The following is a 15,526-nucleotide window of genomic DNA, read 5'->3' as shown; positions in this document are numbered from 1 at the left end:
GTGCAGAGCGGTAAACTCGCCCGGAGTGACGCCGTAATGAGAGAGCGTGTATTAGAGCGTCTCACCGTGTCTGCAGCGGTCAGATTTATCCCCAGACCCCCTGCTCTGGTGCTGAGGAGAAACACAAAAATATCCGTCCTGCAAGCAGAAGAGAGAGAGAGAGAGAGAGAGAGAGAGAGAGAGAGAGAGAGAGAGAGGTGGGGGGGGGGACAACGAGTGAGAAAGAGAGAAAAAAAATCCTACACTTTGATATCCCATACACGCTCCGTACAAAATGGAAAGCAGACGGGAGTGAGAGGAGATAATGCAAGCCAGAGCCGCACAGGGAGGTCGACCTCGAAGGCACCTCACAGACTGAGCGCTAATTACAGCTTGTTTTCTAAACTTCACCCGGAGACAGACACTAACATGGGACCCCGTTTACCCTTAAACAAACGAAAGAAAAGAAAGAAAGGAAGAAAAAAGAAACCACTGGCTGACAGCTCACCGGCTCTGGAAATCCGCCACCATGTCACGACGCTCCGAGATCTTGGACGAACCGTCCAGTCGCATGTACGTGTGTTTTCGGTACACCATGTACTCCTGAGGAAAAGGAGAGAAAAGAACGATACGTTATTAGTTATATCAGAATCTAAACCAGCTAAACTAAACTTTGTGTGTGTGTGTGTGTGTGTGTGTGTGTGTGTGTAAGATCATTCTGTACAACAGAGAAGAAGTGATGTTACTGAAAACAGCAACAGTCTCATTCAGTAAAGGTTAAAAATGAAACATTATCTTCATGTCCTCGTGACCCCATGTCTGACTCATGAGTGAGTATGATCAGTCCTCTCACACCAGGACTCCGTCACGCCTGGAGCTGAGAGAAACGTCGTGCTGACGTTATTGTTTTCTAATCAGGACTCCGGTTCTGTCCACTAGAGGTTAAAAACCCAAACGGCCCGATGAGGCTCCACTCACACGCTGCTGACAGGTCTAAACACACACACACACACACACACACACACACACCGTAACGCAATGACCACACCACACACAATAACATAATGACCACACCACACACAATAACCACACCACGCACAATAACGTAATGACCACACCACACACCGCATACAATAACATAATGACCACACACAATAACGTAATGACCATACCACACACAATAACATAATGACCACACCACACACAATAACGTAATGACCACACCGCACACAATAACACAATGACCACACCACATACAATAACGTAATGACCACACCACACACCGCATACAATAACATAATGACCACACACAATGACCACACCACACACAATAACACAATGACCACACCACACACCGCATACAATAACATAATGACCACACCACACACAATAACACAATGACCACACACCACACACAATAACGTAATGACCACACCACACACAATAACACAATGACCACACCACACACAATAACACAATGACCACACCACACACCGCATACAATAACACAATGACCACACCACATACAATAACGTAATGACCACACCACACACCGCATACAATAACATAATGACCACACACCACACACAATAACGTAATGACCACACCACACACAATAACACAATGACCACACCACACACAATAACACAATGACCACACCACACACCGCATACAATAACACAATGACCACACCACACACAATAACACAATGACCACACCACACACCGCATACAATAACATAATGACCACACCACACACAATAACACAATGACCACACACCACACACAATAACGTAATGACCACACCACACACAATAACACAATGACCACACCACACACCGCATACAATAACATAATGACCACACACAATAACACAATGACCACACCACACACAATAACGTAATGACCACACCACACACAATAACACAATGACCACACCACATACAATAACGTAATGACCACACCACACACCGCATACAATAACATAATGACCACACACAATAACACAATGACCACACCACACACAATAACGTAATGACCACACCACACACAATAACACAATGACCACACCACACACAATAACGACTCGGGTGTAATCAGTGATTAACATTGTTTATTTGTTTGTCTTTCACTTCTTTCTTACGCAATAATTCATTCTCATTTCTTTTTCTGACTTACTCATTTTCATTCATTCAATCCCCCGCTTTTTTGTTTTTACATCTTGTATTTCTATTTTCTTTCTTATTTGTTCATTTCTTTCATTCTCACTCGTGAATTATTACTTCATAATCTATTAATTCTTCCTCTTTTTTCTCCAGCTTTCTTTCTCACATATTCTCTTACATACTCATTCCCCCCATTCTCATTAATTCCCTCTCTCTCTCACTTCTTTCTCTCTCACTTTCTTTTTCATTCATTCTTTCTCTATTACTTATTTTTGCTGATGTATTCGTTCCTATTTACTTGCTTTTTCTCTCTCACTCATTCTTTCACTGTCATTCATTTATTCTCTCTCTTTCAATCTGCGTTCTTTCTTAGCTAACAAGTTAGAAAAGTTTATATATATACATATACATACATACACACACATATATAAAAAAACCTTCATTACCTCCAGCTTGAGTGTGTAATGTAATATGTGTAAGACGCTCGGTAAGAGTTCAGCGTACACCCCAAAGATCTCGCCATTACTGCGAGTCGTGCGACAGTAACGTCAACATCTACTCCCAAACATAACCACTACTGATGTCAGGACAAATTAGGCAGTGTCAAATCAGAGGAAAAACCAACAAGGTCGAAGCTAAACAACAAACGATTGCAATCTGTTCCCCAGCGCTGACTCAGAGATTCAAATTGACTCCAGCTGGGTCGTATAAATCCACAGCTAAGTAAACGCAGTGCTGAGGAATCAGTCATGACATCATTCAGCAAACACACGGCGCAGGCTAGCCGCTAGTCGTAGCTCTGAGAACTGGGGTTTATGGCTGTGTGTGTGTGTGTGTGTGTGTGTGTGTGTGTGATTATAAGTATTATCCTTACAATTGTGTGATTAAAGTGGGGGGAAAAAAAAAGAACATCAGAGCGAGCAGTCAGTTCAGTCACGGGATTACAGGATCATCGGACGCTGTCCTGTTTTTTTCCCATGATTAACATTACCCATGGTGCACCTACTCCACAAACACAGGAAGTGAAGTGTGTATAACCACCTGGCAACTTCCTTCCAGCCTTCAAAGATTTCCGAAGAAAGGTAAAACAGCTGAAAGCACTGTATCGAATTCCCATACAGCTTCAGAGTGGCATTGTGGCTTTACATAAAGATGGAACAATACGTCCTAGAATAAACACAGCGGGTGAAGAGAGAAACATCTGAAAACAATACACATCACATTTAATCTGCCAGCTCGCTGCAGACAGAGCAACGTCGAAGGAGCCGCAAGCCGCGCTCGCCTTAGATCAGATCAGATCAGAGGGCAAAAATGATATCCATAGCAGAGTTTCAAGGCGTAAACCACTGCTAGCGAAGAGGAACGTAAAGACTCGTCTCACATTCGACAACACACACACCTCGCTGACCCACAGGTCTTTAGGGATCATGTTCTGCGAGTCAAAAGCAGAACTTCCTGGAAAACGTATTTCTGTGGTGATTTATTTTTTTCTTTCTTTTCTTTTGTAGTTCTCACTTTAGTTGTCCTTTCTTTCTTTCTGCAATATCTTTCTTTCATTCTTTCTTGTCTATTTGTTTCTTTCTGTGATGTCTATTTGTTTCTTTCTTGCATTCTTTCCTTGATGTCCATTTCTTTGATGTTCATTTCTTTCTTGGATGTCTATTTACTTCTTTCTTTCTTTGAAGTCAATTTCTTTATTTCTTTAAAGTCCATTTCTTTCTTTCTTTGAAGTCTATTTAGTTCTTTCTTTGAGGTCAATTTCTTTCTTTCTTTGAAGTCTATTTCTTCATTTCTTTGAAGTCTATTTAGTTCTTTCTTTGAAGTCTATTTCTTTCTTTCTTTGAAGTCTATTTCTTGATTTCTTTGAAGTCTATTTAGTTCTTTCTTTGAAGTCTATTTCATTCTCTCTTTGCTCTATATTTCTTTCTTTAATGTATATTTCTTTCTTGCTTTCTTTGATGTCTCTTTCTTTCTCTGATGTCATTTTGTTTCTTCTGTCTTTCTTCAAAGTCTTTCTCTTTATTTCTTTCTGGGATGTCTATTTGACCCCCCCCCCCCCTCCATATAAACATGTTTCAGGGCAGAACGTTGAACCTACCCTTGAAAAATCCATCAGAATGCACAGTGCTCATGTCGGAGACGTGTGTGTGCGAGCGCTGTGAATACACGGTTATAATATCAGCGCTGTGATTATTATTGGTTTTTCTCCGGCGCTGCAGTAAATAAGGGAGGGAGGACGGCGAAAGCGCTCACCTCCAGCAGGTCGATCATGCGGGTCATCTGGGAGTAAATGAGGACGCGATGGCCCTGAGACTTCAGCTGAGTCAGCAGCAGGTCCAGAGTGTGGAGCTTCCCGCTGTCCGTGATCAGACTCTCCTTGTCTGAAACACACCGCAACACCACAAGCTCACTTCCTGGGAAAGATTACTGTACAATCTGAGATTAGATACATATATAATAATCTGTGGAGAACGAGATGTGAGGTCACTTCCTGTTAAACACTGTACAATCTTAGAGACAAAGCATGTCTAAAAAATCGCCTACTCACACTATGCACTAAGAGTATGCACTCGTATTGTGAAGTACTTTTGAGTGTGTAGCAAAAGAGTACGCAAGTACCGAGACGCACCGACACGTCATGTGACGGAAGAGAGCGTCGTTGCCTAGTTACGCACGCCGTCAGCGTAAAACATTCGTTATTCCTGACAGCATTTAATTTACTGTTCCCCTGATCTGACTTTTTCACGTTTCATTTACACCCCTCTAACGCGTCCTGGAATTCGGAGGAGAAGAGAACGGTCACAGAACTCTTCCCTCCCGCCCTCCTGCAAGGAGTTGTGGGAAATACTAGCTGAAAGAGTGTCCACGGATCCACGGGAAAGAAAGAAGAAAGAAAAAAGAAAGAGAGAAAGAAAGATTAAGTGAACAATGTGTAGGGAAAGAAAGAAAGAAAAAAAAGAAAAAGATTATGTGAAAAAATATAGAGAGGAAAAAGAAAAAGAAAGAAAGAAAGAAAGAAAGAAAGATTAAGTGAACAATGTGTAGGGAAAGAAAGAAAAGAAAAAGATTATGTGAAAAAATATAGAGAGGAAAAAGAAAGAAAGAAAGAAAGAAAGAAAGATTAAGTGAACAATGTGTAGGGAAAGAAAGAAAGAAAGAAAAGAAAAAGATTATGTGAAAAAGTATAGAGAGGAAAAAGAAAGAAGGAAAGAAAGAAAGAAAGATTAAGTGAACAATGTGTAGGGAAAGAAAGAAAGAAAAAAGAAAGAACGATTAAGTGAAAATGTGTAGGGAAAGAAAAAAGAAAGATTACGTGAACAATGTATAGGATGTATAGGGAAGGAAAGAAAGAAAAAAGAAAAAGGAAGATTTAAAAAAGAAATAAAGATTACGTGAAAAAATATAGAGGGGGAAAGAGAAAAAGAAAGAAAGAAAGATTATGTTAAATGTATAGGGAAAGAAGGAAAGAAAGAAGAGAAGAGGTTTCTTTTGTAAAACGCGGTGCGGTGCGAGAGGGGAGGAGCTGGGAGGTGGCCGGTGGAACCCGCTCTCTCCCGAGCACAGAACCGGGTTCTCCCTCGCCCTGACGGTGTGTGATGTAACCCTGTGGACGAGGAGGAGAGCAGCGCTGCATACCCCTCTCACTCACGTGGAACCAGGCGAGGACCAGAACTTGTGAAATGTTTGCCCCAGTGGGACGCGGTGGAGGGGAAATATCAGTCCTCACATCCTATAAATCGCCTCGGGCCCCCAGCGAGAGCGCTCACGCCAAGACCTCATGATAAACAACTCGACTGGGACGTGTACGCGGTTTCCAACCAGAATCCAATCAGCACGCAGATAAAAAAAATAAAAAAGAGGTCTGGAAACGTCTATACTGCAAGAATGAAATGATGAAAAAAGTAATTGGGAATAAGAAGGGAATTTCCCAGTAGGTTCTGGGTGTAGGTAAGAGAACAGTTAGATTAGATTAGATTAGATTAGGTAGGTTCGGAGTATTCAGAGCTGACCGAGCACACAGAGAGGGTTCAATACTGAAATTGTGCTGCGGTATTCGGAAGTTCAGGGCGGAGTCTGAGTAAAACGGAGGCGTGTCTCCGTTCAGCGTGATCATGAAGGTGAAGTTAAGCGGGTTTTTCCTTGCGTGATCTCGTCTCGAGCCGTATTTATTCCAGCGCCACCGTCTGACGGTCTGATGTCATCACGATGCGTCACGCTGAAGTGTACGCTCATCACGTGGAACACTACGGAATGTCATTCCAGGCTCATATTAAATATATAAATGTGATTGATTAAACATATCGTCCCTTTAATGTCCACACAAAGCTTTTTTTTTTCCCTTTTAGAATAGCCATTCGATTAGAACAAAAAGTAATGGCACCCTATAAAAGGAGGCCGGAGTCACTTTCAGCTCTCTGAGAGCTTTGCCTTTTATGGTATTTTGTAGGCGTGGCTAAGCATGAACGCCGTGAAAGTGCTGGGTGATTTACGGCTGATTGGCGTTTCATTTGCGCGCTCAGAAAATTCCCCCTCATAAATCTCTCTGCCTTTGTTTCAGTGTGCCCTCGGATCACGTGACCAGGCCTGAGAGGTCAAAGGGCGAGGATGGATCACACCTGGGGGTTTAGTGGAATATATCCAGCTTATGAGGGTCGGATGTGAGGCTGGTGAGTCACGAAAAGCTCCGATTAAGCCTTCACGTATTTCCACACGGCGTGGCGTGAGATTTCCTGAGGCTGTCCTCGTGGCGCGGCTCTGCGGACAAAACAGAGCAAACGGCTCCACCTGCAGGTCAGGAGAGGTGTGAGAACTCGGCACGGTGCACGACCTTTACATTAAACTACACATGTGATAGATGTGAGGTGAGAGTGCAGGAAGAAACTCTTCTCACGTTAGCAAGACGGCAGAAACCATCGGACCTCGGACAAACAATTACGTCGCCTGTTAATGTTTGGGCCAAAAATCAAAAAAGTAAAAAAAAAAGAAAGAAAAAGAAAAAGGCAATAATATTTCCGCTCATTTTGCTGGAGCGCAGAGATTCTTTGAAGGAACAGGAAGGGAAAGCTGAGTTTCCCACAGGCTGTCTGCAAGCTAAGACCGATTGCAGCCCTCCTCTGTCACACACACACACACACACACACACACACACACACACACACACACACACACACCCCTCCACCTCAACAACAAGCCTGCAACGCTGTTACAATAAATAAAATAAAAAAACCTCTGTGCCAGAACTAGTGTGAGAAAAGACCTTCATGCTCCATCACTCCGCCCCCTGACCCTCTTACACAAAATCCCTACATCCACCTCCCAAACATTTTACTGCTTCAAACACACACACACACACACACACACACACAGTTTTTGATTAGTCAAAAGAAAATGTAGAGAAAATGTCTGATGCGTCAAAGATCAGAAACGCAGCGGGAATCTCAATCTTTTTGGCCGGAGAGATCAGAACTGCGTGAGGAAGAACGATGCGGGTTAAAAGCAGCAGAAACCTGACCCTCTTCAAACTATTCACACGATTTCAATTTCAGACAGACAGATTGATACACAGAGATAGAGACAGACAGACAGATTGATACACAGAGATAGAGACAGACAGACAGATTGATACACAGAGATAGAGACAGACAGACAGATTGATACACAGAGATAGAGACAGACAGACAGATTGATACACAGAGATAGAGACAGACAGACAGATTGATACACAGAGATAGAGACAGACAGACAGATTGATACACAGAGATAGAGACAGACAGACAGATTGATACACAGAGATAGAGACAGACAGACAGATTGATACACAGAGATAGAGACAGACAGACAGATTGATACACAGAGATAGAGACAGACAGACAGATTGATACACAGAGATAGAGACAGACAGACTGATACACAGAGATAGAGACAGACAGACAGATTGATACACAGAGATAGAGACAGACAGACTGATACACAGAGATAGAGACAGACAGGCAGATTAATACACAGAGATAGATATATAGATAGATAGATAGACAGATAGATAGATTGATAGACAGACAGATAGACAGATGGATAGATTGATAGACAGACAGACTGATATAGAGATAGATAGACATACAGGCAGATTGATATACAGAGATAGAGACAGACAGACAGATTGATACACAGAGATAGAGACAGACAGACAGATTGATACACAGAGATAGAGACAGACAGACTGATACACAGAGATAGAGACAGACAGGCAGATTGATATACAGAGATAGATAGATAGATAGATAGATAGATTGATAGACAGACAGACAGATAGATAGACAGACAGACAGACTGATATAGAGATAGATAGACATACAGGCAGACAGATTGATATACAGAGATAGATAGATAGATAGACAGACAGATGGATGGAGACATACATAGACAGACATAGAGACAGACAGACAGATTGATGCACAGAGATAGAGACAGACAGACAGATTGATACACAGAGATAGATAGATAGATAGATAGATAGACAGACTGATATAGAGATAGATAGACATACAGACAGACAGATTGATATACAGAGATAGATGTAGATAGCTAGACAGATTGATAGACAGACAGACAGATAGATGGATGGAAAGATAACTAAATAAATAAAATGAAATAAAAAGTAATAAGGATACAATTTATAAATAAAGATAGTAAGCAAGTAGGTAAAGGAAATGAAATGAAATTACAGGTGAAGTTTAAAAGAAAAGAAAAGAAGTGGCGTGAACGCAGCCTCACTGGTATAATCGGTCGTCATGGTTCGGCCGGCCGAGCAGCCTGGGTTTACACACTGAACACACCCGGAGTGTGTGTGCGCGTGTTTGGTGCGCGTGTGTGCGTGCGCGTGTGTGATATTAACTGGAATACTTGTGTAGCGGAGCTAATATGTTGATATTGCTGATTAACGTGCATCACAAAAGGCTGTTGGAGTCGCGCTCTGTTCCTGCATCTTCACAGGGGGGCGACGCTGATGTTGATGGTGATGTTGATGGCGCTGCCACGGGGCTTCAAATGAGCCCGGACCTGCGCTGTGTCACTTCCTTCCCAGGGTCCAGTACGACTCTGAGAAAATGGGAAAAGGAGCGAGAGCCGAAGCACCTCGGGTCTGTGAATGAGTGCGGGAGCTCACTCACACACACTCACGCTCAGCTAACAATGCGCTGAAACAATGTCCGAGAGTCGAACTTCCTTGCTTTGTCCCCCCTCCCAACTTCACAAAAAAAAAAGAAAAAAAAAAAAGTGCACCGTATACATCGTCTAAGAAATCAAATAATAAAAAAACCCCTTGCCCTCTGTGAGATTTAACAAACGGCGGTGTGTTGAGCCAAACGCCGACAGTGACGGAGAAGCGGTGCAGGCAGAGGTCGTGACCCCGGAGCGGCCCGAGCTGGTGGCCATGGTGACCTGTACCACTCTCCCACGGGTCTCTCTGGCAGCCTCTCCTTCTCCCTCTGTAGCGTTTCCTCCGGCTCTGACTCACACGCACAAAAGCACAGAGAGGCCGTATCCCTGTACAACCTACGCCCCCCCCACCCCCCAAAAATCAAGACGACGCAGACAAGTTACACTGCGAATGCCTGTGCTTGTGTGTGTGTGTGTGTGTGTGTGTGTGTGTGTGTGTGTGTGTGTGTGTGTGTGTGCTGTTCTCCTCTCAGGGGTTGGGCTTTAAGATTAAGATTTGTGAGTGGCTTCCTCTAGAGACGCTGGAAATCAAACGAAGGAGCTGTGAGAAAGTTCCTCGGCTTAAATAAAACCCTCGGCGCAGGAACAATACTCGGATACAGAGAAATGATCTAGCGCTCGGCCGAGTGACACGGCGCGGCTGGCTAGCGCGCTACGGCTACGCGACTTACCCGGTATCCTGATGAAGGACCAGCCGTGTCGGGGCTGCAGGGCCATCATCCCCCCCGGGCTCTGAGGGTGGAAGTAGTGTGCGCGGGCGGCCCAGGTGCGCGCCAGCTCAGGTGAGCCGAACAGGAAGCACTGCTTAGCGGTCAAACTCCCGCCGTCACGGACCTGCCGCCACTCGTACTCGGCGCTGCGGTCCGCACAGTAACGCTCGACAGGAACCGCCGTCACCTTGGAAACACAGAACATTTTTCAAAATAAATAAATAAATAAATAAAGTGAGCGAGAAAGCTGTCTGTGTTTCATTAAAGGAACGCTCTAGTGTGTAAACTCATTTACAATGGAAGTCTATGGGCAGATGTTAAAGGTGCAATTGTCCTTTTTTTTTTTTTTTTTTTTTTTTTTAAAAATAAGTCCCTACAGGATTTCGCGAACGCAAAATCAAGCAAACGCCGCACTATTCGTCGGAGCACTGGATACTCCCGCATCATGATGCTTTAATCGTGAAATGTCCTAGCGTATACAAGGTTTAGGTCACATGGTACCACCTGCTATCTGGTGTCGGTATTAAAGCATTTTTTTTACGAGTACGAGTAAACAAGCACGGTACTGGACTGATACTTGCGATGCTTCCTTAATAGTAACTCGTCACCTGTATAGGACGCATTATGCTTTATGTTTTCATTATTAAGCAAGCGTGAACAAACGGTATGGCATAGTGAGTAGAGTTTCCCACCATCACACAAACACTCACACACACACACTTCCGATATTTCACCCGAACCCCACAGCAAATCATTCCTCTCCTCCACATCCTTCTCTTTCCCGCTCTGTCTCTCAGCTCTGCCCCGAGTTTTATGGCTCGCTGACGAGCGGATGATATTATCTTCCTTTCATTCTTATCACCGCTGAAAAACAGCTCGGGCTTGGCCGGGGCCTCGGGCTGCCGCGCGCACGGCTGACCAATGAGAGACCGTACACGCAGATGTGGCCTTAAAAGCCGACGGGGTCAAGAGCCCCTTGTGAATAAAGAGAGAAAGAGAGAGAGAGAAAAAAGGGCGCTAATCTATCTTATCACTTTCCCACAGCGTCCATATGCCCCGGCGCCTGCGGGCTGGTGCCAACACCGTGCCAAGTCCCACGGACGCACAGCGGAGACGAGGGGACGAGGGGACGGGCGGGGCCAAAGCACTCGCGCCTGGAATTTAAATGCATGTGTACTACAGAGAGGTTAAAGGGGTCTCTCTATCCACATAAGGGCAGCTGCTGAACTCCAGCAATAAACAATCGTAAAATACGCCACGATTTAACGTTAATTCGACAAGGCGACGGGCGAAAGCTTCGGCTCCCCGCTCACAACCGTACAGAGACATTCGGAATGAAAATAACGCTTGGAAGGAAGTAGCGGAGATCTCGTTGGTGCCTCTGGCGTAGCTAGTACGTAGCTAGTACAGATAATCTGAAAAGCCAAACAGCTAACGCGTAAAGCGAACTAATCGCACGGAAGGCTGTCGGCTGCACATCCGGGCTACCACGGTTTCTCGCTGGACAGGCCACGCCCACAAGCGACAACAGCAGCATGAGAGACTTGAGACATGAGACACGAGAAACAAAGTTGCCAGGATGGAGCAAGACCGTGAAGAAAGTGTGGTCAGAAATGTTCTTAATGTATGTTTTTGGCAAATTTCCAAGATGAAAAAGTACTTCCGGTTACTTTATTTCCTGCGTTCTACTTAAATAACGAGACTAGCAGGACTCTTCGGTTGGAGCTGGAGGCGGGGCCTGTATTCAAGCCAGAAATTATAAACTGAAGCTTTAAATGAAGCAATTAGTGAAATCCGTCAGTTCTGTTTGGGGATAAAGCCTACATGGGGGTTGAAAAAATGTCAAAACTAACTTTAAATAAATGAATAAAGTAGCGAGAGGCATTGGTTTTAGGTGGGGGCGGAGCCTATTTCAGGGCCAGAAATTGTAAACAGATGCTTTTAATAAGGAGAATGGAAAGATCCATTGGTTCTAGGTGGGGGCGGAGCCTATTTCAGGGCCAGAAATTGCAAACAGATGCTTTTAATAAGGAGAATGGAAAGATCCATTGGTTCTAGGTGGGGGCGGAGCCTATTTCAGGGCCAGAAATTGCAAACAGATGCTTTTAATAAGGAAAATGAAAAGATCCATTGGTTCTAGGTATGGGCTGCCCTTAGACTTCCATTATAAATGAGTTTTAGAATACACTGGCTTTCCGTTCTTCTCTCAGCACAGGGAAAGGAGATGGAATTCCCATCTGTGGTAATCAGACACACATTACAGACACTGCAGACAGAGATAAGGTTGAAAGATGACGTATTCCTTTAATGCTAATGCATGACGCACTTTGACGTCCGTGCTTGGGCCATTAATCAGCTCGTAATAATACAGATAAAAAGCTCACGACTATTTTGAGCGTGGAAACGCAATTATTCCGATTACATCTCGTTTTAAATGTTAGATTAAGACTCGTTCATTCAGCCGCTTTCTGATTGGGTTCTGTGATGAAGCCGTGGCTAAATCGGTTCGGAGCGGTAGCTCTCATGGCTCCTCGCTGTTCGGTCGCGTCACGGCGAGGTCGAGCTCGGGTGAGCCGCAGATCTGTCAGTAGCTCGTGGAGGATAAATAAACGCAGGCCCGAGGTCAGGGCACGCTGCTGCGTTTGAGGTTTTATTTTAGATGGGTTGTTTGTTTGTGGTACCGCAGGAGATCGCTGTCAGGGGACCGGCCATACGTGCGCTTCAGAATCCGTGCTGCCGGATTCAGTTTGTACAGCCGCAGAACACACACACACACACACACACACACACACACACACACACACACACACGCGCGCACACAAAAGGTTTCAGCAAATGGATGATTTGTCTGAACCCGCTGAACCTAACGACGGTTACATAACACGATCTCCGCTTCATGCTGCTGGTAAAAGGAATTCACGGGCGCGGTGTCGTGTCTTTAAAGGTGCAGTCTGTAATATTTCCAAGTGTTCCTAGACCAGTAATAATCGTATCATTTCAAAAACACCATATAACAACTGAGCTGCAATATTGCTATGCAAAGGATCTCACTGTTTTCTTCATTTAAAGCTTCTATTTACATTTTCTGGCCCATAAATAAACTTCACCTCTACGAACCAATGGATCTAGCTAGTTTCCTCATTTAAGGATTTTTTTCCCTGGCATAACCAACGGACATTGCTAGTATTCTCATTAAAGGACTCAATTTGCAGGGTTTTGTCCAGAGATAAGCCCCGCCTCCTTTCAGAACCCATGAATCTAGTGAGTTTCTTTATTTAAAGCTTGCATTTATATTAGCCCAGAAATAGGCCAGATTCTCAGATACAAACCAATGTACGGTGTTAGTTTACTCATTTAAGGATTCTATTTGTATTTTTGGGTCTGCCAATAGGCTCCACCTCCAGCTAGAACAAAGTGAGCTCATTAGTTTCTTCAATTATTCAGCTATAACTGATGGATGTTATTAATTCCTTTATTTAAGGCTTTTAGTTACAATTTCTGGCCCAGAAATCGGCTCCAGCCTGAGCTAGAACCAATGGATCATTCAATGTTCCTAATTAAAAGCATCCGTTTACAATTTCTGGCCCAGAAATAGACCCCGCCCCCAGCTAGAACCAATGGATCTTGCTAGTTTCTCGATTTATGGGTATTATGTACAATTTCTGGCCCAGAAATGTGCTCCATTCCAATCACAGCTAATGGATCTTGCTAGTTTCATCATAGAACAGGTCTATTATCATGGACACATACATTCTGTCCCCAAAATATGCTCCACCCCTAGCCAAAACAATGGATAGCTGTTTTATATAAAAGCATTTCTGGCCCTGAAATAGGCTCCGCCCCCATCTAAAACCAATGCATCTCACTAGTTTCTTAATTTAAAGCTAATACTCACTTTTCAGTCATAAAAATAGGCTTAATCCCCAAGCAGAACTGATGGCTCGCAATGATTTCTTCATTTAAGGCTTCGGTTTATTGTTTCCGGTTTATTTTTAAGCTTTAATTAAGCATAATTACCTTCAATACACATCTTTTGGTCGAGTCAAGGGTCACTTATTTATTATTTTTCCATCATTTATTGCCATTCCGTATCCTTTAGTTTTGTCGGTGGCACTAACTCTACAAAATTAAGCTGTGTTTGTGATTGACAGGTATACTGAAAGCAGTACCAGTATATATATGTGTGTGTGTGTGGTATTTACCCTGGGCGTAGCGGTGAGGAGGAACTTGGGTGGCTGGGTGGGTTGGCAGCGTCTGAGGGTGGAGGTGTTGGAGCGTCTGCTGTGTATCACCACATCAGTGTGTGAGAAGATCCACGGACGCAGAGAAGTGAAAACCAGATCCTGTGGCAAAACATAACAAAGCTCGGATTAACACAGAACAAAAAAAAAACATCACTTCTTCACATCTGTTGTTTTTTTTTAAATTATTTTTATAAATGACGTGATTTCATAACCCTGTGCAGTGATCAGAGTGAGCCGGCTGATCAGAACCGAGATCAAACACGGCTATACAGCACTCCCTAGTGTTCCTCGTCCTCACTGCGGCCTCGTCGGGACGCTTTTCAATCCCAAAAGCAGATTTCCGAGAACTTATTTCAACCTCGGAGACGCCGGAACACACGGACAGACCACCAGACAGAGCTGGAATTAAGGTCGGTGTTTCCAGTGACTCGTATGAAGCGCGCGGCGAGAAACACCAGGCTCCGTTTCCCGCAAAATGGCAGCCGTAAACAAGGCTGAAAGAGGAGGTGTGAGGGAACGAGGGATGGGTGTTTGGAGAGCCGCAGTCCGGGCTGCGTTCCCAACCCACAAGCAGGGATGGAAGATACGTCTGGAAACCCTTACAGCGACGGGAGCGGTTGGAAAAACGAAAGGCGTCGGCGAGGCCCAGGCGCCCGGACCGTGAAGATTCACACTTTCTCAGAGCGCTATAAAGCGTGTTTGTGGCGACATAATCAGAGATTTAATCAAAACGCTTTGAGGGGAAAAAAACAGACCGGGATCGTAGCTAAACAAACTGACGACGGTGCGCTCTAGCGATGACGACGGTTTGGCTGGGAACACGTCGTACCCGTACCACGAAGCAGACCAGCGGTAATAATACACGGACTTCAAATAACAGTTAAATAACATTCAGTCACCACTTTCAAAGGTTAGAGATTTATCTGAACCACGTGAAGCTCAAAAGATTCCAAACAAAATTAAAGGTGCCGTGTGTAACTTTTCTAAATATTTCTGGACATTATATCATCATTATATCAACCACAATACATCTGGACAGTAAATATCACCGCCCCTCCCCCCCACCCTTCTCATTTATTTGTTCTTTCGTTCAAACTTATTGGTTTTCTTTCTCTTTCTTTCCTTCTTTTTTTTTTTACTTGTGTACTTTCATATTTATACTTTCTCACATTTTTGTTTTTCCTTTCTCCTTTTCTTTACTGGCTTCTTTTTCT

At 44.0% G+C, this 15,526-nt stretch overlaps 1 protein-coding gene across 3 annotated transcripts in view; it reads right to left on the bottom strand.

Moving 5' to 3' along the window:
- Positions 1–15,526, bottom strand: part of ino80 (INO80 complex ATPase subunit) — a 47,743-nt gene that overhangs the window by 6,993 nt on the left and 25,224 nt on the right. For all 3 annotated transcript variants that reach the window (XM_053613719.1, XM_053613720.1, XM_053613718.1), the window contains exons 25-29: positions 14,271–14,411; positions 10,030–10,255; positions 4,397–4,524; positions 488–582; positions 66–138 (exon numbers count right to left, since the gene is read on the bottom strand). In XM_053613719.1, the coding sequence (XP_053469694.1) occupies positions 66–138; positions 488–582; positions 4,397–4,524; positions 10,030–10,255; positions 14,271–14,411 (663 nt within the window). The remainder of the gene's footprint in view (positions 1–65; positions 139–487; positions 583–4,396; positions 4,525–10,029; positions 10,256–14,270; positions 14,412–15,526) is intronic.

This window comes from Ictalurus furcatus, chromosome 25 (assembly GCF_023375685.1).
Source record: "Ictalurus furcatus strain D&B chromosome 25, Billie_1.0, whole genome shotgun sequence".
Lineage (NCBI taxonomy): Eukaryota > Metazoa > Chordata > Actinopteri > Siluriformes > Ictaluridae > Ictalurus > Ictalurus furcatus.
Note: the sequence above shows the minus strand (reverse complement) of the source record. Positions and strands in the feature narration are given on the sequence as shown.